Source organism: Perna viridis, chromosome 9 (assembly GCF_037379345.1).
Source record: "Perna viridis isolate PV_CMFRI_1.1 ecotype Kerala chromosome 9, ASM3737934v1, whole genome shotgun sequence".
NCBI lineage: Eukaryota > Metazoa > Mollusca > Bivalvia > Mytilida > Mytilidae > Perna > Perna viridis.
In genome coordinates, this window is record NC_142453.1 from 30927391 (window position 1) to 30951391 (window position 24001).

General features: G+C 31.1%; 2 protein-coding genes across 3 annotated transcripts; one reads left to right on the forward strand and one right to left on the reverse strand.

Moving 5' to 3' along the window:
* Nucleotides 1–347: 347 nt before the first annotated feature.
* Nucleotides 348–17896, reverse strand: LOC148607781 (uncharacterized). 2 transcript variants are annotated; one of them, XM_088547032.1, is made up of 10 exons: nucleotides 17822–17896; nucleotides 13101–13347; nucleotides 12180–12283; nucleotides 11067–11212; nucleotides 10397–10512; nucleotides 10056–10209; nucleotides 8848–8996; nucleotides 8130–8261; nucleotides 6641–6878; nucleotides 348–5958 (listed from the first exon to the last, which is right to left on the reverse strand). In XM_088547032.1, exons 2-10 carry the CDS (start codon nucleotides 13345–13347, stop codon nucleotides 5823–5825), a joined length of 1422 nt encoding a protein of 473 aa, XP_088403158.1. In that variant the 5' UTR covers nucleotides 17822–17896; the 3' UTR covers nucleotides 348–5822. The 2 variants fall into 2 exon arrangements, with proteins under 2 accessions (XP_088403158.1, XP_088403156.1); XM_088547030.1 differs by lacking the exon at nucleotides 17822–17896 and adding an exon at nucleotides 14542–14801.
* A 5-nt stretch (nucleotides 17897–17901) lies between these two features.
* LOC148607782 (uncharacterized) lies at nucleotides 17902–23783 on the forward strand. The gene is made up of 4 exons (XM_088547033.1): nucleotides 17902–18036; nucleotides 18770–19362; nucleotides 22368–22519; nucleotides 23575–23783. Exons 1-4 carry the CDS (start codon nucleotides 17962–17964, stop codon nucleotides 23730–23732), a joined length of 978 nt encoding a protein of 325 aa, XP_088403159.1. The 5' UTR covers nucleotides 17902–17961; the 3' UTR covers nucleotides 23733–23783.
* Nucleotides 23784–24001: the final 218 nt, after the last annotated feature.

A 24001-nucleotide genomic window follows, 5' to 3' on the forward strand; every position in this document is an offset into this window, starting at 1 on the left:
ATGCACACAATATTAATGCTTATCTTTAAAAACTGAGATTGGTTAATCTGTATGCAAATTTTGAATTCCTTCCTTGTTCAGAATTGTTTATGAAGAAAATATATTCAACTTAACAAATGTGACAATCTTGAACATACATTCCATACATTCTTCAGGGGTTCTATTTCTTCAGGGTTCTATTTCCTCAGGGTTCTATTTCTTCAGGGTTCTATTTTGTCAGGGGTTCTATTTCTTCAGGGTTCTATTTTGGTGATGGTATAAGTCAACATTTTGTAGAGATTTTTACCATTTGTTTCTAATTCAGAATCATTTTGTCTGTTACTGATAAAACATGTAAAATGAACAGATTGAACAATCATGAAAATTTTATTTAAATAACAACCTCTAACAATATATAAATAATGTTAAATTCATACAGATAAAGCAAAGTAATTCTGCTTCATACTTGAAATACACAAATTAAGTAACCTCTAGGCCACACCAAATTAATATAAGGTTTGTACATCCATTTAAAAAATATTGTAGCAAGTGAGCATAATTTATTTTTTTTTTATTTGAGGATTTGGAAGTGCAATACATATCACAAACAAGCCTTATCAGTTTTTTTTTTAAACTCCATAGAGAATAAAAGAAATGAGTGTTAGCTCTTTTCTTTATCATATTTTCATTTGAGATGAAGCATGTTTCAGAAATGAATTTTCGTACACTTTAAAACAGAATTCCATTTTTTTTTCAAATACATTTATCTTTTCACCATATGTTCACTTCTGATTTTATATATTTCCACATTTTTTATTGTTTTTTAAATTGTATCTAATGTTTAATAAACAGTTGAGTACAAATTTTTTGGGGTTACAAAATGATTTTTTTTAAAAATAAAGAATTGAGGTTGCATAAAGGCTTTAGTTAGTGTCAGACTAAAACACTAAGTAACAAAATATTCTACCTCCAAATTTTTAAATCAAAAGAGTTGGTTTCATAAATGACTAAGGAAAATAAGAAAATCTATTTTCTTGTCAACTTTAAACCACATGCAGCAAATTAGATGGAAAAAGTACATACTAATTTAATAAATCCCTGTCGGCATAGTGAAACCAGTAATTAGAAGTGGTTGTTTTTTAAGGCTGGTGTTGGGTATGGGTACATTCAAACTGATCAGAAAGGATGTTTGGAGGAAGTAAATTGAAAAAAAGAATAGAATTTACAGTAAAAAATAATAAGGAAAACAGTAAGGAAGGGAGATGAAATGCAAAGTATAAGAATCCAATGGTTCCCCTGAATATGCCAACGACTATAAAATTGTATGGTAAAACTTACAATGGAAAACAACTTGACATGTTTACTTGGCACGTTAACTTAAAAAATATACTCAAGAAACAAAAAATACATATATATGAAATATATTTGCTTGATAAAGTTCATCAAAAATGTTGATTTCTGAAGACAAAAATACTCCATTGAAAGAAAAAAACAGAACTTACATCAATTAAAAAAACATACACTAATCAGTATCACACACTTATGAAAAATAGCAAAACAGAAACACCAAAAGAAACATTTTAATATTCATAATCTCCTTTTGCAGACATTCAACAATACTTCATACTCCTTATGAAATTTTATCAATTGTAATAAGGATGGAGTCTGTATATGAGCTTTAAAATGTCAAAAAAATCAACTTCATTGTTCAGGAGGAGTTGCACTAATAAGATAGATGGATGGATGAAAAATCATATACCCTTAAAAGATTATCGGGTAATTATTATACAAATTTTTAAAAATAAAAAAGATAGAAATTAAAAAAAAAATAAATATTCAAAAATGCTATAAATTTCAAGAAAAAATACTTGCCCTAGTAATACATTGTATATTGTATATCATCACATATTACAGGACGGAAAAGATAAAAAAAAGTGTGTGAGCAACAAATCAAAACTAGAAAACTAGCTTAGTAAAGGATACTCTCAGTTTCCCAACCCAGTAACAATATGGTCAAAATACAAACAATTATATAGTCATTAAATAGACAGTTGATGTCACTTTAGTCTGAAACTGAATCCCATCATATTGCATACATATAGAAAGCTTCTTCCAAAACATCATGTTGTTATGATAGTTGCTGAGAAGACAATAAAAAAAGTTGTGGGCCGACAAATTGAAGGACCGCCACCATGACTACTATTTACTTCACACTGAGCAGGGGGTATAATGGAATAATGCAAATGGTCTATTTTACAGGCACTTAACTAAAATATATCATATATTTTCAAGTAAGATGTAAAATAAATAAATGCCTAATAACAATAGTATACACTACATATATTGTATTTTAAACAATTCCATTTGAGGACAATAAAAATATTAATATAAATATAATGTTTTTATCACATGTTTGTCAGATAGTACAATTTTTTAAAATTGACAATTGATGGCTTGGAACACAATTCTAAAGTTCCCTAACAAAGCAACCAAATTTTGCACAAAATAAAAAAGTTACCTCCCTTTTCAATGAATTCCAATGCTTTCTATGTAATTCATTTTTCGTTACCCATTGCATTTAACCAAAAATCAACATTCAACTTTGAGGAAGGATGCATTTGAGATATGAAAAAGATTTTTGGAAAAGAAAATTTGTCATGTACCATCCACTGCCTGGTTTTACATGGATGCATGCCCTTTTAACGTATGACATAATACCAACATTGATGGAAATAATCCATGATCCAACTAATCATTGCAGAAGCTATCCAAATTGTGTACAGTCAATAATTACATCAGAAAATATTCATTCTAGTATAAAGCATACACAACATTTATATTTATTTATTTAGATAATTTGTTTAGGTTTGTGTCAAGAAATATAAATCATAAAAGGCACTTTGGTGATAATATTCAATATACAGAGATAATTTAAGATCTTCACTACAACCTAATGCAGTTGATCTAATCAAAACTTCATAACTTTTCTCCTTTACACAGAAGATAAACCTCAGTATGCATGTGGTGGAAGAATCTGTCAGGACTTCTATTTGTCAGATTTTATTCTCAAATTTTGATTGGACTGGTTGATTTTTTTACTATTACTTTTTTTCGTAACTCGTCTGATTTGCAATGATAACTTTATTTAATTTTTCACTCCCGTTTTGGGGATGGAACTACTTTATCCCACAGACTGCTGCATTTCTGGTAAATACAATACAATGGTTTTCTTTCTTCTGTATCTGAGGTTAATTTAAGAATAGCAGGAATGACCTTGAAGTTCCCATGGACAGTATCTAGCCCTTTTATGATCTCTATAACCTATTTATATATATTTGTTCAATGTTAATGTGACAAATGTAAAGATAAATAATAAAATGTTACTAATGTAATCTCAAAAATATTTCATTTCCTAGGCTTTAAATGAAAATTAAATCATAACAAGACATGAAGTCATACTCATTACTGTGAAAGTCATTAGTGGATCCAGGTCCCCCCTATTATGAATTTGAAAATTTACGAAAATAGCATATGTTTGTGTGTATATGCACTTATTTAATATTGTTCATCAAGGCTTTTTTGTGGGCCCCTCTGATGGGCAACCCATCTAATAGGTGATTCTATGGACCCATCACTTAAGTATACCTCTACTCATACCAAAGTTGATACTGGACAGCAACTAAAATCCCTTACAACATATGCCCTATCTATTGAAAGTCACCTCTGAATTTGAAATCAATCCATACATTATGATTTAAGATTTTTGTGACAAAAAATTTCTCTGTCATTTTATAAGGTGAAAAATGGCATAGCCCCACAAAACAGGAAGTTAATATCAGACAGCATCCAAAATCACTTATAATATATGCCCCATTTATATAAAGCCATGCACCAAATATGAAATCAATTCATTCAATGAAAACAGATAATTGAATGAAAGCCTTTGGATGGACAAGGTGATTCCAAATTACTATGTATACCCTACTCTTGTTGCGAGGGGGTATAAAGGAATGTTGAAAGTGGAAACAAAATATTTTCTTCGAAGTTTACAATCCTCACACAACTTAATATAACCATAAAAAATGCAGCACATGAAATAACTATATTTCATAGCTTAATTAAATCAAGTGAAAATATATTTCACACAAACTAACAAATATTTTTGACAAATTGTAAAATCATTCTGAGTTTTAATTTTGTTTTCAAGTAGTGATACATTCTTCAGAACAATGATATAAGCAAGCAAACTATAATTTAAAAAGAATGCCACAATCAAATGATTGGTAATATCAGTATTCTTTGTGACGAGCAACTCGGGTCTCGAGATGAAAAGAATTTACCCTTTCATATAAAAAATCGAAGTGTTTGTGCCAGTAGTTCCTTCAGATGTATTGGAGCACCAAAGAAGCACCAATAAAGGATCAATTCAAAGTAATGGCACTTTTACAAGAAAGACAAATCACACTGACCCAAAACATGAGATGCTGACCTTCAAAACTTGTGTTATTCAGTGATGTCACAGTCGATTTCTGTAACACTGTCATTTGAAATTGCCAATATTTTTAGTATCAAGACAAAAACCTGAGACAAAAGTTTATTAGGCACTAGGAAAATGAAAAAACAAAAAAACCAAAAAACAATAAGGTTGATGAATTTTTGTAAGAATTGCATGTAAAGTGATTCCCAAATAAACTGAAAACCAGTCAAAACAAGATACCTTTTTAGAATCCCTTTATGTCAGTTTAAGTGCATTCTGAACCTAAGAAAGCCAAACATCTGTCTAAATCCAACTCTACAGTCCAAAATAAGTTTTGGTAAAAAGGTGTAGACAGGTTTTATTGTATTTGCCAACAAATCTTTCAATTTATTGACTTCGTAATCATTTGATGGCTTGAGTATGTATGCTAACTACCTGTATATAGCAAAGGACAGGAACAAAAGAAATTGCCCCCTTTTTTAAAACATTGAAAAGACCTTTTGACTTTTTCCTTGCATTTGCTTTTCCAACTCATATTACCTCAGAAACTACTGGCTTATTTGATCAGGCATCTAAAACTATGGGTTGTACTGTAAGACAGAAATTATGTTTGGCAACTTTGCATATTTTAAGGTGAATTAACTATTTAGCATTAGTTTCATACATCCAGCTTTAGTAAAAACATCACAATATGATTGATAAAGCTAATTTACTACCTCGATTTCAATCAAAATCAAGGAATCATTCAACCTGAGTTCAATGCAGTAACATGTATAACTATACAATATACAAAACCAAAAACAGCTGCACATTTCTGTAATATCACAAGCAAACAAGGAAATTTGATTTGTAACAAGCATTCTAATTGGATGATTGCCTTTGAGCAAACCAGGTTATTTTGCATTATTTGGCATGGTACTGTGATGTTATTGTCGATTGGGCAACACTCAACAATTCAAATAATCCCAAACCAAGTAATGTTGTCATTACAGATCAAATAATAATATTTGGACAGGAATCCAATTACATTTATAAATTAAATTATAAGGAATGCATCTAATTTTTGAACAGGTTATACAAAATAACATGGTTGGGAATGAAGTGGAAGTGTAAACTGCCACAAACCGGGTTATTTTGATATAAACCTTTTCTGAAAATTAGAAACATTACTTAAATAGAAAGTGTAACAAATTTTATCATTTCTTCTAGTCTTCTATCTATAATATATAATACCCATAATATGACACTTTACTCAATTCCAACCACTAATAATCTATCACCACATGTTGAGGTACAGAGGCTTGGACATAAGGATCCAAGTGTTTCTTACAATTTTTCTATGCAATGTCTTTGTTGTTTCCAATAACTACTCTGCTGTAAGCATTCTTATCTCGTCAGCCAAAACCTTGGTAATATGCATTGCTTCTTCAACTTCTTTTCCACCTATTTGTTCCAATGCAGCCTGAGCTGCCTCTCTCACATGGGAAATGAAATCATTTCTCCTATTTGAAAAGTAAAGTTAAGATTTTAAGAAATTATCAAATTTGAATATGCATTTACTACTCATGCCATTGCAATGTCAAGATTTTGCAGCAAAATGTCTTTTTGATTGTTTAAGGAGGTAGACCTAGGGTAAGGGACACAACTCTTAGAAATCATTGGAACGTTTGTATTCACAATTTAACATCAATCTTATGTAAGCATCAAAGTAACTTGGACTGATTTCATTCTGTTTCAAATGGAAGCTTGATAGGGTTTGGTGAAATTGAATATGATACAAACATATCACTGATTTCAAGAGTAATGTCCCTTACTATAGGTCTACCTCCTTAAATACCATAGCAAAACTGTCTTCTTAGATAGAAATTATTATTTATCGTGGTTGAAACTAAAGCTACTATACAACAAACTTATTCTTTTATTTTTCATTAATACAAAATTTCATGATTTATTTTATGGAAAAGAGACTATTGAATTTAAATTTAATAGTCTTAAATTTCATTTCTAGAAATTATTGCAAAAGCCTTAGAAATTTAATGATAATTCCTTGCTATATTACAATTGTGTATAGGATATTGTGTAAGTTTCCAGCAACATTTCATGAATTTTCATCACCCTAAATTTACTGAATAAAAGAATGAAGAAGCCCTTACTGTAGGCTGATTACACAACAGAAAAACATACCATAAATGTAACAGTTTTGGCACAGCCTTCTTGGCATGGAGTTGCCCAAGAGCTAAACAGCCTGCCTCTCTTACTAATCTATCTTTGTCATTTAAACATTTCATAAGATTATCGACTGTAGACGGATCTTTGTCACCTGTTTTGACCAATGAAACAGCAGCTACAGCTCTAACGTTTGATGATTTATTTCTCAATAAATCTTTTAATGCATTTATCACTGTTGTACTTTGAAACTTTCCTACAGAAAAGATGTCACAAGTTACAGTAAAATAATGAAATTCAAGATGAGGGTTCATATCATATACAACAATCAAGCTTTGTGTTACATATAATTCACACACGAATCCAGAAACACCATGTCCGTCATTTTGGTTTTAAAAATGTAAAGAAGTTAAAATAAACAAAGTTTGAAATTTCAAAGCATGTTCCAACCAAATTATCTCCCTTCAGTAAAATATTTTGACAATTTTATTTTCATTAAAAAAAAAATTAGTATTTGGCTCATTTTTCAAGTACCATTCCTTACAACATATTTTAAATACAAAAAGTAATGACAAAAATTTTGCAACAAAATAAAACCTAAATGTTTGGTGTTTGATCCATTGACTACAGAATCTAATATAACATAGGTATTATTAGACTATATCACAGTAAAAAAAAATACGGTTCACTTAAAAAAATATTTAGCTCAGGTGTCATTTTTGACATATGAAAGATGAAGACTATTTCGAAACATCAGTTTCATCTTATTATACATGTATTTGTCTCACATCTACTCCTGGTACTTGAAATTATGAAATTCACACAAGTTAAAAGCATATGTATCACTCAACATATCAAATAGTTTTTCTACCTTTTATGAGAACATCAATGACCATACACATAACACAATCATGATATGGGTGGCACAGACTAAACACATTTCACTTAATGTTTTGTTCTAATGTTATAATCATTATGATACCCAGAGATCTTGAATTTTTCTGTATCAAAACCTGATGACTAATATTTTTCCAGTTCCCTAACAATTCAACTAAATTATGAAAAGACCAATGAGTTGTTTCCCTTTCTTAAAGTTTTAGTGCTTTCTATGTAATTTATTTCATTCTTACCTATTCAGTTAATTACAATCCAATACTTTAAACATATCAATTTTTGCTGTTGCTAATTTTCATTTATGTCACATAAACTTATTCATGGGTATCAATTTTCACAGTTTCAAAAAGTGATAGGCATTAAATAGTGTTCAAAATCCATTTCATGGAACACTATTTTTCCTGCTTTTCTGAACGCTGCGAAAATAGCTAAAATTAGTACACTGCAAAAATTAATATGTTTACAGTATTCAATTTTTAGAAAACAAGAGTTTGTGATCCCTAACGTTTATATATAACAATTTTTTAAACAAACTGTGGCATGTGCCACCCACTGCCTCGGTCTTCAAAGGAGACCATCATAGGTCTATTCTATAAATGTTAATAAATAATACCTAAGTTTTCTATAGCTTCAATCCTGACAGAGGAGTCCATATCAAACACTTCCCTCATGGCATAAAGTTCTCTTGTATATTCTTCTACTCTCGGCCACAGGGGCTGTAACTCTCCATCAACCCTACAAAAGTCTGTAAAAAAGAAAAACATGCTACAGCTGTCATCTCTTTCAATTGTGTATCTTATACATGTAACCTGTAATTTTTTTATAGTAATTTTTACTGTATGTATTGATATTTTTGTTAAACAGATTTTTTTTCACTGAATTTCCATTCCAATCTTCTTTCATTTAAATTTTTTCCCACAAAAAAATGAAATTACCTCTCAAATAAATGATTCCATGAATGGTAAATTGAATGGCTATTTAACCCTTTCTTACAATAGAAAAAAAGTAAAGGAACTATGGCTCAAATCCTTTAGAAAGTGATCCCTGAATTATTGACACACATATATTTTTTCCAGTCCATTTCAAAAACTATGTAGAAAGAGTCAGGGGATTGAAGTTAATGAAAAGCTTGACTCTATCATATATTATACTTTTCTCTGTTATATTTTAAATCTGATTTCTCCAAAAATAAGTCATCATTTGAAGTGCATGTGGATGAACAAACTTCAAATTTCAGTGGCCTAGCCTACCTGTATTCATATTATCTTCACAACAAATAATCTAATTACTAAGTCAATTGAATCAAACTCTACAAGGATTAACTTCCATACTTAAAAAGTTTTCCTTGAATAACATGTCATCGTCTTCATCAGAGTCCTCCATTTCGCTATAAAGGTTAGCTATCAGCCATTCCTTGTCTTCACCAGTGAAAATTGCATTCATCTGTCTACTGAAATTCTTCTCAAAATCCTTGACAAACCTTTAAAAATAGGGCATTCATGTTACATTATGTTATAACCCGGCATGAAATGGTGAAAAAAAGGGGATTGCAAAAGGTTAAAAAAGGCATGACTAGATAACTACAGTTTGGATTTTGCTGAAACTGGCCTTAATCTGTGCTTCATAGTACTGAACAATTGTGCAATGGGAATATTTTTCATTTCATTATAAAAGCTATAGTATTTATCATTTTGGAATTAAAAAAATTGTGTTATAAATATACTATAAATAAACTAACCCTTACTAACATGACTAAGGGGTTAGGTTGGCTAGATAACAAAATGCAACAGAAACATACTAATCCCCTTTGTCATGACAGCGTGACTAACCCTTTTAGCAGGGGTAAGATTTATAATTGTTTTTTTTTTTGTTTCTAAATGAGGAAAACCTAGAGTAAGGAACACAAGTCTTACAGGTTTTCAGTTTCAAAGGATTCAGCTGAGTATTTTTTTTTTCATTTGGAAACCAAAGTGTTATGGATGGTGAATGAGGAGAAAGACTAAAGACAATATAATTGTACCTTTCATCAAAATAGTGCTTAGCTGATGAATTGGAAAGTGTGAATAACCAAAGTAGGATCTCAAATACCGAAGAGTAACCTGAGCGCTTAGATTTAACAAGTGCTTTGAACAAGTTCCTTGCACAAATTAAACTTCCAAGCATTCTCGGCACCTGTAATAACTGTTATCTTTCATTATTCACAATAACCAATTGATTATCCTATTTATTATATAGATTTTCAAAATATTTCCATGTCATTTCAAATAAATTCAAATTTTGTAATCAGCAGATTGGCATTTCAAACCACAAAAAAAAAGTGATGTTTTGGCAGGAAAAAGTCGAAGAATGAAATACAGAATTTGTTTGAAATCTGAATAAAAGAGTATTATAAGCGCTTAATAGAACACTGAGAAATGTGAACTAAAAAAGTATCAAAATTTATTGCACAGGAAAAATTTGATAATTTATAATACATATTTTTTGGAACATAAACCAAGATAATGACTGCATTTCATATCAGTAATGGTATATTTCTGACCTTTGCCATGATATCATATCTTGATCTCCATACAAGTTTGTCCAGTATTTATCTGGGTTCTCAACAAGGTATACTTCCTGCTTTTCTTTCGATTTTTTCAGAGAACTTGAGAAGGAATCTTGTTGTTTCTTTAATCTCTTCTTGCTCTCCTTCCCTAAAATAGGAAAATTATAATTATGATTATCAACAGTCTTATCATTATCATTTGTTTATTTACATTAGAAATAGCTAAAGTTTTATTATCAGAAAATAAAAAAAAACTTGCAGCAAGAAGAATTCATTTCATAAAAAAAAAAAAAAATGAAGATGTACAACAGTATTTCTTTCAGAAGTAAACCTACCTTCACTTTGATCTTTTAATTCCAGTTTAAGTTTTGACAATAGCTTTTGGAAGTCACCAGTAAAGTCATCTGGGTTCAAGAAGAAATTCCATTCCAGATTGGCTGTCTGAAGTTTCCTAAAATTGTATTAAATTCACCATAATATGAACAGGAATTATAAAGGGGTTCATATGTATTTTTAAAACATAAACACCCTCAATATCAAAGTTTTAAGGTTTCAAGGTCAAGGCTGTAATAAGTAATTTTTTACACTGCAATTTTTTACACCATAATATTTTTTGTATGTTATTTGGAGAACAAGACTTACTTTACCCTGGACTTGACTTTTTATGAGAAACTTGGCGGGTGTTCTAGAAAAGCAGAGGGCACTTCCCCTACCAGTACACCTTGTTCATGCTAATAATTTGCTGTGAAGTCCGAGTTGCTCAATAATATTTGTTACTTTGTATGTATTATTTTGTTATTTTATGTTCTTTGTTGTATATCTGTTTTCCATATCTGGTCTTCATCCCTGGATTACATTCTTTTGATTTCCACTAAAATCTTGGTTCCCTTGATTACTCTTTAGTATACAAGTATCTAAAATTTTATTTATTATCTGATTATTACAAACTCAGTTCCAGGGATTGTTTTAGCAATGTGTTATGGGAATTGCATCATTGCCTCTTACATTCCTGTATCCATGTATGACTGGATTGCTTCTCTTGTCTCTATGGCAACAGGAAACATTGCCTTCTGAGATATATATGCTAGGGCAACTTCATCCTGACAGTATTTGGATTTTACAGAGTTTGTACTGAGCAAAGTTATGAAAAGCTGAAATCATGGAAAAAAAAAACAGTATGATTAGTCTTATACTTTTAAAATATTCAACCCAACAGAAGACAAAAATACTAAGGAATTAGATAAATCTGAGCAAACTATCAAGTGTACTATACTTAATGATAACAACCTGTTCAGTATAATTCAGGATCAAATGTCTATCTGAAAATTTGTTTTATTTATACCTGGAAACAACATCTTATATGTTCATATATATACAAAGTATATGTCTACCATTACATGATATATTTGTTTGAAAATTAAAATTTTTTTCTTTGAATTTTGATTTCCTTGTCACCACAGTACATGGGCAGGGCTCATTACAAGCATTTAATTCATGAGCCACACACATACAAATCCTAACAGACCACTATCTTACTGATTAATGATAATACATATTACACAAAGTAAGACAACAGATATATGTAACTCCATTCCCCGAGAAAAGAAATAATCTTCTCTAAAACAATTTCAGACTTGTTAAGTATACACATTATGAAGCTGATTTGGTGACATTTACCTTTTATCTTTTATTTTTTTGCTTTGTTCTTTTAAACTTTTGCCAAATTTCATGCATTTGCATCTTAATAGGGGAAAAAATAACACAGAGCACCAGAATGTATGTTGGGCCAAATAAAATTTATTAATACATTGCAGATTCTCATCCTCTCCCCCCCCACTAAAAAATTAGGGCAGGAATTTTAAAATCAGGATATTTTTCACGTCAGTTTCTAGTATTGAGATACTATAACACACAAATCTTTCATTTCTTGATAAATAAAACAATATTTCATTTCTGAAGCTAATCTGGCTATGGATTTAGAACTTGTCTATACTTCATATAGTTAAAACTAGGCTAGCAAATATCCCTTATGAAATAAATGAATTAAATCGTCCCACCTGCCCCATATTTTTATGATGGTGACATAAGAATCTACCATTTATGTTTACTAGATCTTACCTTGGCTTCTAAAATAGCTTGACCTATCTTCTGTAGAAAGTCGACACCAGCCGTTAATCCAACCACATCAACCCATACAGTTATACCATTTAATTCTAAATTATCTGGAAGACAGTTCAATATCATAAAACAATTACCTATTTTCATAAGCCATAAGTTTTGGGTAATTTGGCAAGGAATAAATTTATCATTACATTCAATCACCCTAAATGTACATACTAGTAAGTATTTTCATTGTGGAATACATGTAAAAGAGAGCTCTATGACAAAATAAATAGTATTGAAAACAAAATGATATCATGCAATTCTAAAATAAGTATCCATAATAATAAGTGGGTTTGGAGTGTACTTTACATGCATGTACATGTATTTCATGTGTAGTACAGGCATGTTTTCAAAGTAGTAAGCTATTAGCTACCATAATACATGTACCAGTAACTGTCTTGTAAAAATCTGAAGATATTACAGGAAAAGCAAAAGAAAAGCATTACAGCTATCAAAACTGTCTTAAAAATATTTAGAAAGATTAGGAAACAACATAGTATCTTTATACTGACACAAGAATGCTTTTTTGAACAAAGAAATTAAATATAGTCAAATCATGATTGTAAAATATTAAAAAAAAAACAAAAATTGTTCAAACTTTGGCTTAAATGTCAAAAATAGTTATAAGTAACAAATTTGCAGGGGTGAATCAAGATGTGATTAAAATGGGGGTTCCAATCTAGAAAATTTTAAAATGGGGGTCCAGGCTATAAATTACTCAATTTGCAAAATTTTTCCAAAAACAGTGGGTTCTAACCTCAGGAAATACTCCTTTAATCTGCCACTGTTTTTTTTTTCTTTAGATGTGAAAGTGCCCTTTTTTCTAAGTACATGTCATTCATCCCGCTAGAAAACATAAATGGTTACTGATTTTACCTTTCAGTTTGTTCATAAATTCTTTATCAGCATGACTGTAACTTATCATTAAATCCTTAACTTCATTCCTTGGAGGATTTACACTTGGAGATCTGTCCCTTGATTTAGACCTTGAGTTTGGTCGACTGGGAGGTTTGCCTCCTGCTGGTGTCACAGAAGAGGCTCTGCTCCTCTGACCTGTATTTGCTTCGGGGGTCAAAAATTTTGCTGGGCTTGGATTTTTTTTTTTGCTTGCACCTGCACCCATCTAAAGAAAAATATTCAAGACTTAAATTTTAAGAAGGTTTCAATGTAAAATCATAAAAATGGTACATGACAAATTTTGTTTTCACCCATTTCACATTACAAATGTATCCTGTCTCAAAGTTGAATGTTGATTTTTGATTAACTGCAACAATAAAAGGGAAATAAATCATATAGAAGGAATATTGAAATTCATTGAAGAAGGGAGGCTACTCTTCATTTTGTGTAAAACTAGGTTGTTTTGTTATGGAATTTTAAAATCCTTTTCAAAGCCATCCACTGCTGACTAAATCTGTACACTTTTTGACATTCATACATTATAAACTTTACACTGGAACAAACAAGAGGCTCCAAGAAGCCTGATCAAATAACTCATCTGTTAAATTTTTGCCTTTCAAAAATAGGGCAGTAACTAACAAGGAGTTGTGTGACTATTTTGACTCAGAAGATGACTTTGGTAGGACGTATCATTTGAATAACATTTTCTTCATTAAGGTAACAGCTTTGACCACCCATTTTAAAACTTGTTAAGTGTTTAGAGGAAGTTGTATAAATTAAAAGAATCACAGCCAGCTTCGATTTTTTACTTTTTTCTTGTTTTTCTTTCTTTTTTTTTTGCTTGTCAACCCTCTTTAATGGAACCGACATAATGCAAGCATAAAGAAACAAATAAGAATTGACTCATTTTGTATCTGGTTTGATAGATATCTAGCTAGCGTTTGGGGGACTGCTTTGTAAATGTTCAGACAAAATCCTATCATTTTCTGCCCTAAATTGGATAAGAGCAATGATTGATTGATTATTAGGTTTTAACGTCCGAGCAGCAATATTTCAGCTATATTCAGGTGATGAACATGAAATGGATGACAAAATGAACATGAAATGATGATGATGAAATGAAATAAACATCTGCGATAAGAGCGCAAGATACGCCCGTCCATAAGAATAGCTGATGGTATAAATTTTAGAAAACAATAACTGATTTCTGATTACCAAAAAATTAGCTTGTATATATAGTGAGCAAAGTTTTTTCTTCAGTTATTCAAAAAGTATAAATGATCTTACAACTGTTTGACATGATGAAAGTATACAATAGGATTCTTTGTTTTTGAACTAGATACAACTATAATAAACTAAAGAATTGAAAACTGGACAAATAATTCATTATGTAATAATATTATTATGAGGTAAGACCTACAGTTAATAGTACAATTCCTTCTACTTCAACTGTAAGGAAGTCCATATTGCCTTGTGGTCAGAATAATAAGTTTCTAGGGTACCACTCTGATAATTGTCAGTATTCATAAAAATCAAATCTATTGTAGAATTAATTGAAGTCATTTGTTGGTCCCAATATAATACAGCTTTTCAAAACTGTAAGTAAGCAGCAATCTTATGTCGTGGTAATTACATCAGATTTGACAACAATATAAGTGAATAAAGTTCCGTAACTCTGGAACGACAAATAAATAATTCTTCAAAATTGAAACGGAGCGTCCTTCTGTGAATATTAATATTGTGCTAAAATTTCATTTGAATCCGTAAAAGTCAATTTGAGTGATGGACGGAAGGATCAATGGACAGACGGACGGACAATGGTATACCATTATACAACCATAATCTAGCATGTCTATAAAACTGTATGCAAAATTTCAAGAATAGTATCAGTACAGCTGAGTTATCACATCAGATTTGACAATAATATAAATTTTAAAGTGAATAAAGTTCCATAACTCTGGAACGACAAATAAAAAATTCTTCAAAATCGAAAGGGAGCTTTCTTCCGTTAATATTAATATTGTGCTAAAATTTCATTTGAATCCATAAATGAGAATTTGAGTTATCGCACAACGTGTGGATGGACGGATGGACGGATGGAAGGATGGACAGACTGACAACGGTATACCATAATACGTCCCGTCTATATAGTATATTTTGGGTCCTACATACACGTGTAAGGTGATGGCCTTTTGACCCAGAAGTTGTTAGTGAGACCGTAATTAAAATTAGATCTTAACTGCTACCCTTTTTTCTATGTTGCATGTGACAGAAAAAAGAGGGAGCAATAAAGATCTAATTTAAATGTGATCGATGAACAATGACTGCACTCAATTAATTATACACCAGTACTAATAAAAATCTATCAATAATTGGAATTGTGTGGTTATATTATTCTTTTATCCTTGGAGAAACATCAGATGGGATCTGCCTTAAGTGTAAATTGTTCATACATCTGTACTATATGAACATATATACATACTATACACATAAGATTCAGATGCAAAAGCATGTCTACAGAATGTGGATTTAAGGCACAACTGTGTTATGCTATAAAAGCGTTTGTTTGTTGTGCGTTTGTTGAGAGTTTAGCGTACACTCAGGTATCACGCTTGTGGGATACCTAAACGTCCCAAGGAGTGTAAGTTGTAGTATAGAATATTCAAATTCATATTGGTTTATTAAAGAAAACAACATCAAAGCATATATATTTAAATATTGAGAAAGAATACAGACACAAAAGGTAATAGAGACTACATACAAGTAATACCAAGGGAGACAACCAAATTCCAAAGTGACACACAACTAGAAGAATCTATGGCAGAACATTAAAAAAGCCAATTTTCAATTTCATTGCTACATGTACACTTAGCTTCACAGGAAGTTCCCAATTGCTTCTGATCATTTTAAATTCTTTGAATTAAGTAGCACTCCAACTAAGAATCATGCAAAATGTGATACATGGCTGGAAAGCCTACATATTTTTATTTTTGATATTTTGTTTAAAAGGCTTTAGTCAACAGACATTAACATGTAGTTTTTCGTATAACCTGTTCTCATAGGAGATAAAAAATGTATAGAATGCATTGTAGAATTCAAAATTAAGGGAGATAACTCTGTAAATGACACTCAAATACAATAGAATCTATTGGATTTTAAATGTTGATTATCTCTTAAGAGCAGGTAGATTTAAAGGAAAATTACACATTTCATAATAAAGACCCATAAACAACTTAATTACAAAAATAAAAATATGTAGCCTTTTTTAGGGTGTATCACATTATTCCGATTTTGCATGATTCTTACAAAGACTGCTACTTAAACAATCAAATATAATAAAGTGTGATATCACTTTGAAAATGAAGATAGATTTGTCTTATAGCTACCAGGTACATATTTTTCACAAGTCACAAGAATGTTTCTCATCCTCAATTTCACCAAAGGAGCAATTCTTGCATGTTCTGTCATTAACAGGTGATTTTGGTATTGTACATGTATATCTATCCAATTCAATGTGCAGCCTAAGTTGCTGGTTCTTAATCTAACAATAAGAAAGCTTCAAGGAATAGTCGGAGTGTCACTATGCTTAGGAGTCCTACCATCTAAGCTTTGATCTCTGTTGTATAAAGGTTTTTAAAATTTTTTTAAATCCTGGACAAGGTAGCAAAATAAACAAGTACGATACTTCCCTTTTTTATTCAATGTTCTCCTCAGGCCATTATAGCGCTTTACTTTGCAGTGCCATGGTTTCTTAGCACTGTGCTATCAGTATTTGATTTTAGTTAGAATGCACTTTGGGCACTGTGCTATGATTTTGGAGGCAGGAGGAATGAACTGTGCTACGCCAATAAGCGCTGTGCTTTTTTTAAATTATGAGAACACTGTTTAATATAATTTGTTCTACCCATGACCAATTATAAACTCCTTTTTTTAAACGGATAGACGCAAAGGATATTTGATGTAGGTATATACCAGATTAGCCAAAAAATAATGATGTGGTTCTGATCATCCCACTTAAATTGTGTCAGATACATGAATATGTAGGTACAATTGTAGGTTTGTCATTTTTTTTAAATTTTCGTTTTTAATTTTGCTTTAAATTTTGAAACGAAATACATGTAAATGTGACACCAAACTTGGTATACAATATATATATCAAATCTGCAAAAAATAAACATATAATAGACTTAGTCCATGTCCAAGAGCATACTCACATGTTTTTTGCAATCAATTTTAAATATTCACAACCAGTATTTCTAAACCTTTGTATTTCCATCAAGGATAGAAAATAATAACTCTGTACATTTTTTCTGTAAAACAGTCAGCAGGGTTTCTACTTATTTTGTTTCAAATTTTAAATAAAATCTTTTGGGTAAGGATGTCTGAAGGAGGATTGGTAAGGTGACCAGAAACAAAACAATATTTTTTGGCCTTATGTGAGAGCAATTTGCAACATGCAGGGGCATTTCCAGACACTCAGAAAAGGGGAAGCTGGGTTCATCAGAAAAGGGGGATGCCACGACATTATTTGTCATTTTTCGTAAATTTACACATGAAAATGAAAAATTTTCCATCAAAAAGGGGGTGCAAATCCCTGCACCCCCTGTGGATCAGCCACTGACATTCACAATTACAGTGAAATAAATTTAATAATAAATAAAAATATTAAATGCATAAAATACAACGACGAATACATGTACCTTTCAAATAAAAAGAGAATGAAATTTCGCAATTTGTTTACATCTCGTCAAGGAAATACACAGTTATGGGTCTTAGAATAAACAAATGCGGACTAAATTTCCGGTTGGGCAATTAATCCGAGAAATGATGATGTCAAGAGATGTGTATTGCGCTAAACTCAGCTTTTACTCATTTATTCACACTGACAGCACTTTCTGTCCAACACTTTTCACACGTAAGATATTGCAAATTATCCCACATGTTCACAGATGTCATACTATCATGACACTGTCACAGTATTCTTACAACTGTTGATACTGTCATTACATAGTCATAATTTGTAGAACACAGTCACATTCTTGCTTCAGTGGAGCCGGAGTTCTTTCTTTGTACGTGTTATTCTGTTATTTCACGTTCTTTGTTGTGTATGTCTCTTTTCTATGGAAGCCCACAAGGACCTAAAAAATAAAATTATATCATTATGTCGATATATATATATATATCATTATTTCAATATAATTCAATCCTTATCTCAAAATATATATATAGTTATCTCAATATTCATATTGTGATATCAATATATTTATTTCCTTATCTCAATATAATTATTTCGTTATATCGATATAATTATATCCTTATATTGATATATTTATTTCGTTATCTTGATTTAATTATATTATATCATTAACTCAATGTAATTTTATCGTTATCTCGATATATAATTATACCAAGATAATGATATAGTTATATAGATATAACGAAATAAATTTATCAAGATAACGTTGCAAAATGTATATATATGTAACCCTGGCATCATAACCCATATTATGATATTCTATAAGTTCATGCTTACCTTTTAAAAGGTTTTTTTAGGGAGTTAGTAATGCAAGTGATTTTGATGGCTGTGAATTGTCCTAGTTTGATGCTTTGGTGATGTGCAATACTCTCATAATCTTGTCTTTTTACAGGTTGACACTTTTCCAACTTCAAATGGAGTACACAGTCAAAAGTTCAGGGCATTCAAATTCAAGGGAGACTTTCCTGTATCCGTCAACTTGAAACTACATAGCAAAAGTTCTTCCGTTCCACAATCAATGGGAGGAAAAGCTAAACATCATTTAAATCAAACTTTCCTAACTTGTAACATTCTTTTAATGAGGAAAGAACGGACAAAATTGAGTAAGAGCTGTTGTGATATTTTGTTATCTGGTGATATATTTGCAGAATATTTATATATAATTTGTAGAGTGTGTAAATCATATTTAAAGGGTATATTTATTCATAACATGTTACTTCGTAATATTTGTAGCCAAAAACCAAGTGAAAATATAAGTGAAAATTTAACACAATATTTTGAAGTATTCAATCAGAAAAAAAAGCGGAAAGTGAAAATTCATATTTTAACAAAAAGAGCGGCAAAAACTGCTGATGTGAAGAGTTTTAACAGTACAATCTTAACTACTGAAGACACTGTACATATTACCAAGAGAGATGTGAATACCACTGGTAACTCAACTATTCCAGGAATACCAGACTGGGAAACACTATTACAGATGCAGTAGTAAGTTTTTTAATCAAACTATGAATAGCAATGGCATGCCTAAATATGGGTCTAGGTCGTAGAAAGGAGCTATCTAGGAAAAATGGGATCTTCAAGCTATCATTTGTCCTTTTTTGCCCCCAAAATGTGCAGAATGGACAAATTTTTAAAACCAAAAATGGGGAGTTTCAACCACTTGAAGTAAATCTCTGGATCCATCAACAGCTAAGGAACAGTATAACATTCTCTGTGTACAAATAAATTTTGTGTACTTTACACGTACAACCTGGAATTAAAACCCTGTAGCATGATATTATAAATGTGATGTCCGAATAAAAACAATAGAAATAACACACAAAAATCAAGATCTTTTCATTTTTGTGACTTGAGAGTTACATTTCCTTGAAACTGTGTTATCTGTATTTCAGATAATTTTGTTTGTAATTTTGTTACTTGATTAAAGGCAGTCTATTTTACCTAAATGAAGGCAAGGTTTAAATTTAGCAATGTCTCTTGTAGGGTAGCTGTGCTCATAGTAAATGTTTTGTCTTAACCTACTGAAGTAAACTGATAAAATGCTTTTGTGAGATGCTACCATTTATATCTAGTAAAAAGTATATTCTTTTCTTGGTTTATTCACTATTTACTAATTGTATATGTATTTATTGGTAAATTTTCTACAAATTAAAAAAACAACAAATTTTCATAGCTTTTTCCTGTACAACATGTTATAGGATTTACTTGTTTCCAGTTTCCGTATATATGATATAACTGAAACTGAAGAAGATAAATCTAAAGGTCACATTTTTTTTCTATATATAAAAAAAATTAAATTAAAAATCATGAGAATAACATCTCTTTCCTGACAGGAAGAATAAACATACATGCAGCACACAGGAATGCTGGCCTCGGTGCAAAATAATGCATTATTTTAGAGGTTGTCAATGACTGAAATACATTGTATGTGGTTATGAAATTTAATGCAGTCTTCAGTGCCTTATCTAGATATCTATATAGATGACAAGGAGAAGTTTTAGTAAATTCTGTTTTAAAAAAAAAACAAGAAATATTGACATTCTTAGCCATCACTTGGCGTCCATCGTCCACTGTCGTCATCGTCCGTTAACAATTTTTATAAAATCTTCTCCTCTGAAACTACTGAGATGAATTATATGAAACTTTGCATAAATATTCCTTAGGGTATCTTGCACAAAAGTTGTGTTTAGAACTTTGATCCATCAAAAAACATGACCACCGTTACTAAAAATAGAACATAGGGGTCAGACAGTAGTTTTTCACATACATCTCCAAAATTGTTAAGTTTAGCCAAATTGTCACAAGGTAAAGGTGTTTAGCATGATGAGATCTCTGTGTGGTCAAATTTTCATTTTAATCTGTCTAGCCAATAAGGAGTTATTGCCCTTTTTCGATGTTTTTTGCTATTTTTAATGTTATTGCTTTCAAAAATCTTCTCCTCTGACCCTACTTGACCAATTGGAATCAAACGTAGTATAAATGTTCCATGGTGTATCTTGCAGAAAAGTTGTCTTTAGATTATTGATCTGTCAAAACACATGGCAGCCGTTGCTAAAAATAGAACAAAGGGGTCAGACTGTAGTTTTTTGAAAATATCTCCAAAACTGTTAGGTTTAGCTAAATTCTTATGGGGTAGAAGTGTTCAGCATGATAAGATCTATCTGTATTCTAATTTTCATTTTAATCTGTTAAGCCATTTAGGAGTTATTGCCCTTTTTCGACGTTATTTTGGGGGTATTTTTAATGTTATTTCTTTCAAAAATCTTCTCTGACATTATTTGACCAACTGGAACCAAACTTTGTATGAATATCCTTGGGATATCTTGCACAAAAGTTATGTTTAGATTTTTGATCCATCAAAAAGCATGGTCTCCATTACTAAAAATAGAGCAGGGGTCAGATTGTAGTTTTTCACATATATCTCCAAAACTGTTAAGTTTAGCCAAATCCTGACTGGGTAAAAGTGTTCAGCATGATGATATCTGTCTGTGGTCAAATTTTCATTTTAATCTGTCTAGCCATGTAGGAGTTATTGCCCTTTTTCAATTTTTTTTGCTAATTTTAATGTCATTTCTTTCAAAAATCCTCTCCTCTGACCCTTCCTGACCAATTGGAATCAAACTTAGTATGAATGTTTCTTGGGTATCTTGCACAAAAGTTGTGTTTAGATATTTGATCTGTCAAAAACCATTGCCGCCGTTACTAAAAATAGAACATAGGGGTCAGACTGTAGAACATAAATAGACCATAAGGGTCAGACCGTAGTTTTTCGCATATATCTCCAAAATTGTTAGGTTTAGCTAAATTCTTATTAGGTAAAGGTGTTTAGCATGTTGAGATCTATCTGTGTTCTAAATTTCATTTTAATCTGTTAAGCCATTTAGGAGTTATTGCCCTTTTCGATGTTTTTTTTTTTGCTATTTTTAATGTTATTTCTTTCAAAAATCTTCTCTGACACTATTTGACGAACTGGAACCAAACTTTGTATGAATGTCCTTAGGGTATCTTGCACTAAAGTTATGTTTAGATTTTTGTACCATCAAAAACCATGGACGCCATTACTTAAGATAGAACATAGGGGTCAGACTGTAGATTTTTGATTATATATCTCCAAAACTGTTAGGTTTAGCCAAATTCTGACCTAGGATAAAAGTGTTCAGCATGATGAGATCTATCTGTGGTCAAATTTTCATTTTTTCTGTTAAGCCATGTTGATCCTTATGATAAGTCCTACCAAAGTCTTCTTGGGTCAAAATTATTAGTAAACTTCTTGTTAAATTTATTGCCATTGAAAGACTAAATTTAACCAGGTTAGCGATTCAGGCTCCTGAGAGCCTCTTGTTGTCTATGTAATCCATTACAAAAACTTCTCCCTGTCAAAGACAAATGGGAGAAGTCAGAATAATTCATCAATTCTCCTTCTAGATTAGGCCCTGAGTCTTTTAGGCGGAAAAATAAGCCTGAAGTATAATGTAAAATTTTATTTACAGTTCTAAAGATCCCCAATGGGCGTTGATCTGTGTTGTGTTTGTGGTTACCCTTGTTCTTGGATGTGTTTGGTATTGTGGAATGTGTAAAGGAGTTCATGGAGAATATATTGATCCTGTGGTGACACATAACATTAAACCAGAGTTTGTTAGAGGTCAGTTTAAGGAGAATACCATAAATGTAGACTCTGTCATGGGGAGAGTTTTCTATCGTAACATAAGACATCTGACCACAAAATTAATAGCCATGCCAGATGTTTGCCCCAGCAAATAAAAAAAATCCTGTTAATATTTCTATGGTTTCCTAAAAGAAAATCTCTGCATTCACCAAGTAAATTCATTAGTAGCTCAAATAAACATAGCATGTAGTAACTCAAATAAAAAGAAATACATACTGAATTACATGCTGTATCAACCTGAGACTCCTATATCATCCCAAAGGCCACCGGCCCATGGGATGTTATAGGTCGAGGTTTGATACAGCATGTGATACAGATTTCATCATGTCATTTTCATTGTATCATATATTTTAATGTAATTTGAGTACAATCTGTGAAGGGGTACGATATACATGTAAGGTATACCATGTAGGTCTAGGGGTGTGATATAGGGTATGCAATATAGGTCTAGAGGTGTGATAAAGGGTATGCATTATAGGTCTAGGGATGTGAAATAGGGTATGCAATATAGGTCTAGAGGTGTGATAAAGGGTATGCGATATAGGTCTAGGGATGTGATATAGGGTATGCAATATAGATCTAGAGGTGTGATAAAGGGTATGCATTATAGGTCTAGGGGTATGATATAGGGTATGCAATATAGGTCTAGAGGTGTGATAAAGGGTAGATGATATAGGGTTTAAACAAACACTTACAATGCATGCACAAAAAAGATGTTTTGATCTTAATATATGATATAGTAATATAATGTTATATCTCCAAAAATCTACTCTGAGAATTGATACACTAGGTCAACAAAAGAACATCTAAATTTCATCTTTGAAAATATTACTCAAACTTTAACATGTAGGTACAAATAATATAAAAAAGTGATCAATCTTTTTGCAATACTGAGTAGGACATGTAAATAATTTTAAAGCACCAAGGCATTATTGTGGTATATTTGATGATGAATAAAATATCAAGTGGTTATAAGTAATACATTTTTTTTAAAGTATACTGTAATCTTATTTTTTATGCTTTTGTTTCAGATCTTGTTTTAAGGAAGGCAAGATTTCTTGCTTGGTTTAAATATTTGAAGAACATGAAGAAGCAATATCAACAGAGAGTATTATCTGAATCAGAGAAATTGTTATCTAGTACTGATGAGGAGGACTTGTTTGATCAAACAGAAATGACTAACTATTAACATGACTAAAGTCCATATCATTTATATAGAAATTAAAAAAGTGCCAAAACATTCTCTGATGTCTATACTGCTAGGGATGAGTAGTAGAGGGTACATGTTGGTGCCCAAATCTGTTTGTCTGTTCCCATGACTTTCAAGTTCTACATAATAAGTCACCTGAGCATGATATGTAAGTCCCCATAAAATGGGGGCTAAGAAAACAGTAAACTTGCCATAGATATCAAACACATTCCAGGCAAATAGTTGTATTGCACAAGTATTGTTAAATA

Bases quoted from the DNA above. Each gene is read 5' to 3' on its own strand.
- LOC148607781 (XM_088547030.1), bottom strand. From the start codon at position 14,586: ATGGACTTCCTTACAGTTGAAGTAGAAGGAATTGTACTATTAACT. The intron at 12,284-13,100 runs GTAAAATCAGTA...ACTGTCTTCCAG, and splicing joins ATTTATGAACAAACTGAAAG to ATAATTTAGAATTAAATGGT. The intron at 10,210-10,396 runs GTAGGTTTACTT...TTCCTATTTTAG, and splicing joins ATTAAAAGATCAAAGTGAAG to GGAAGGAGAGCAAGAAGAGA.
- LOC148607782 (XM_088547033.1), top strand. From the start codon at position 17,962: ATGTGTATTGCGCTAAACTCAGCTTTTACTCATTTATTCACACTGACA. The intron at 18,037-18,769 runs GTAAGATATTGC...GTCTTTTTACAG, and splicing joins CTGTCCAACACTTTTCACAC to GTTGACACTTTTCCAACTTC. The intron at 22,520-23,574 runs GTCAGTTTAAGG...CTTTTGTTTCAG, and splicing joins TAAACCAGAGTTTGTTAGAG to ATCTTGTTTTAAGGAAGGCA.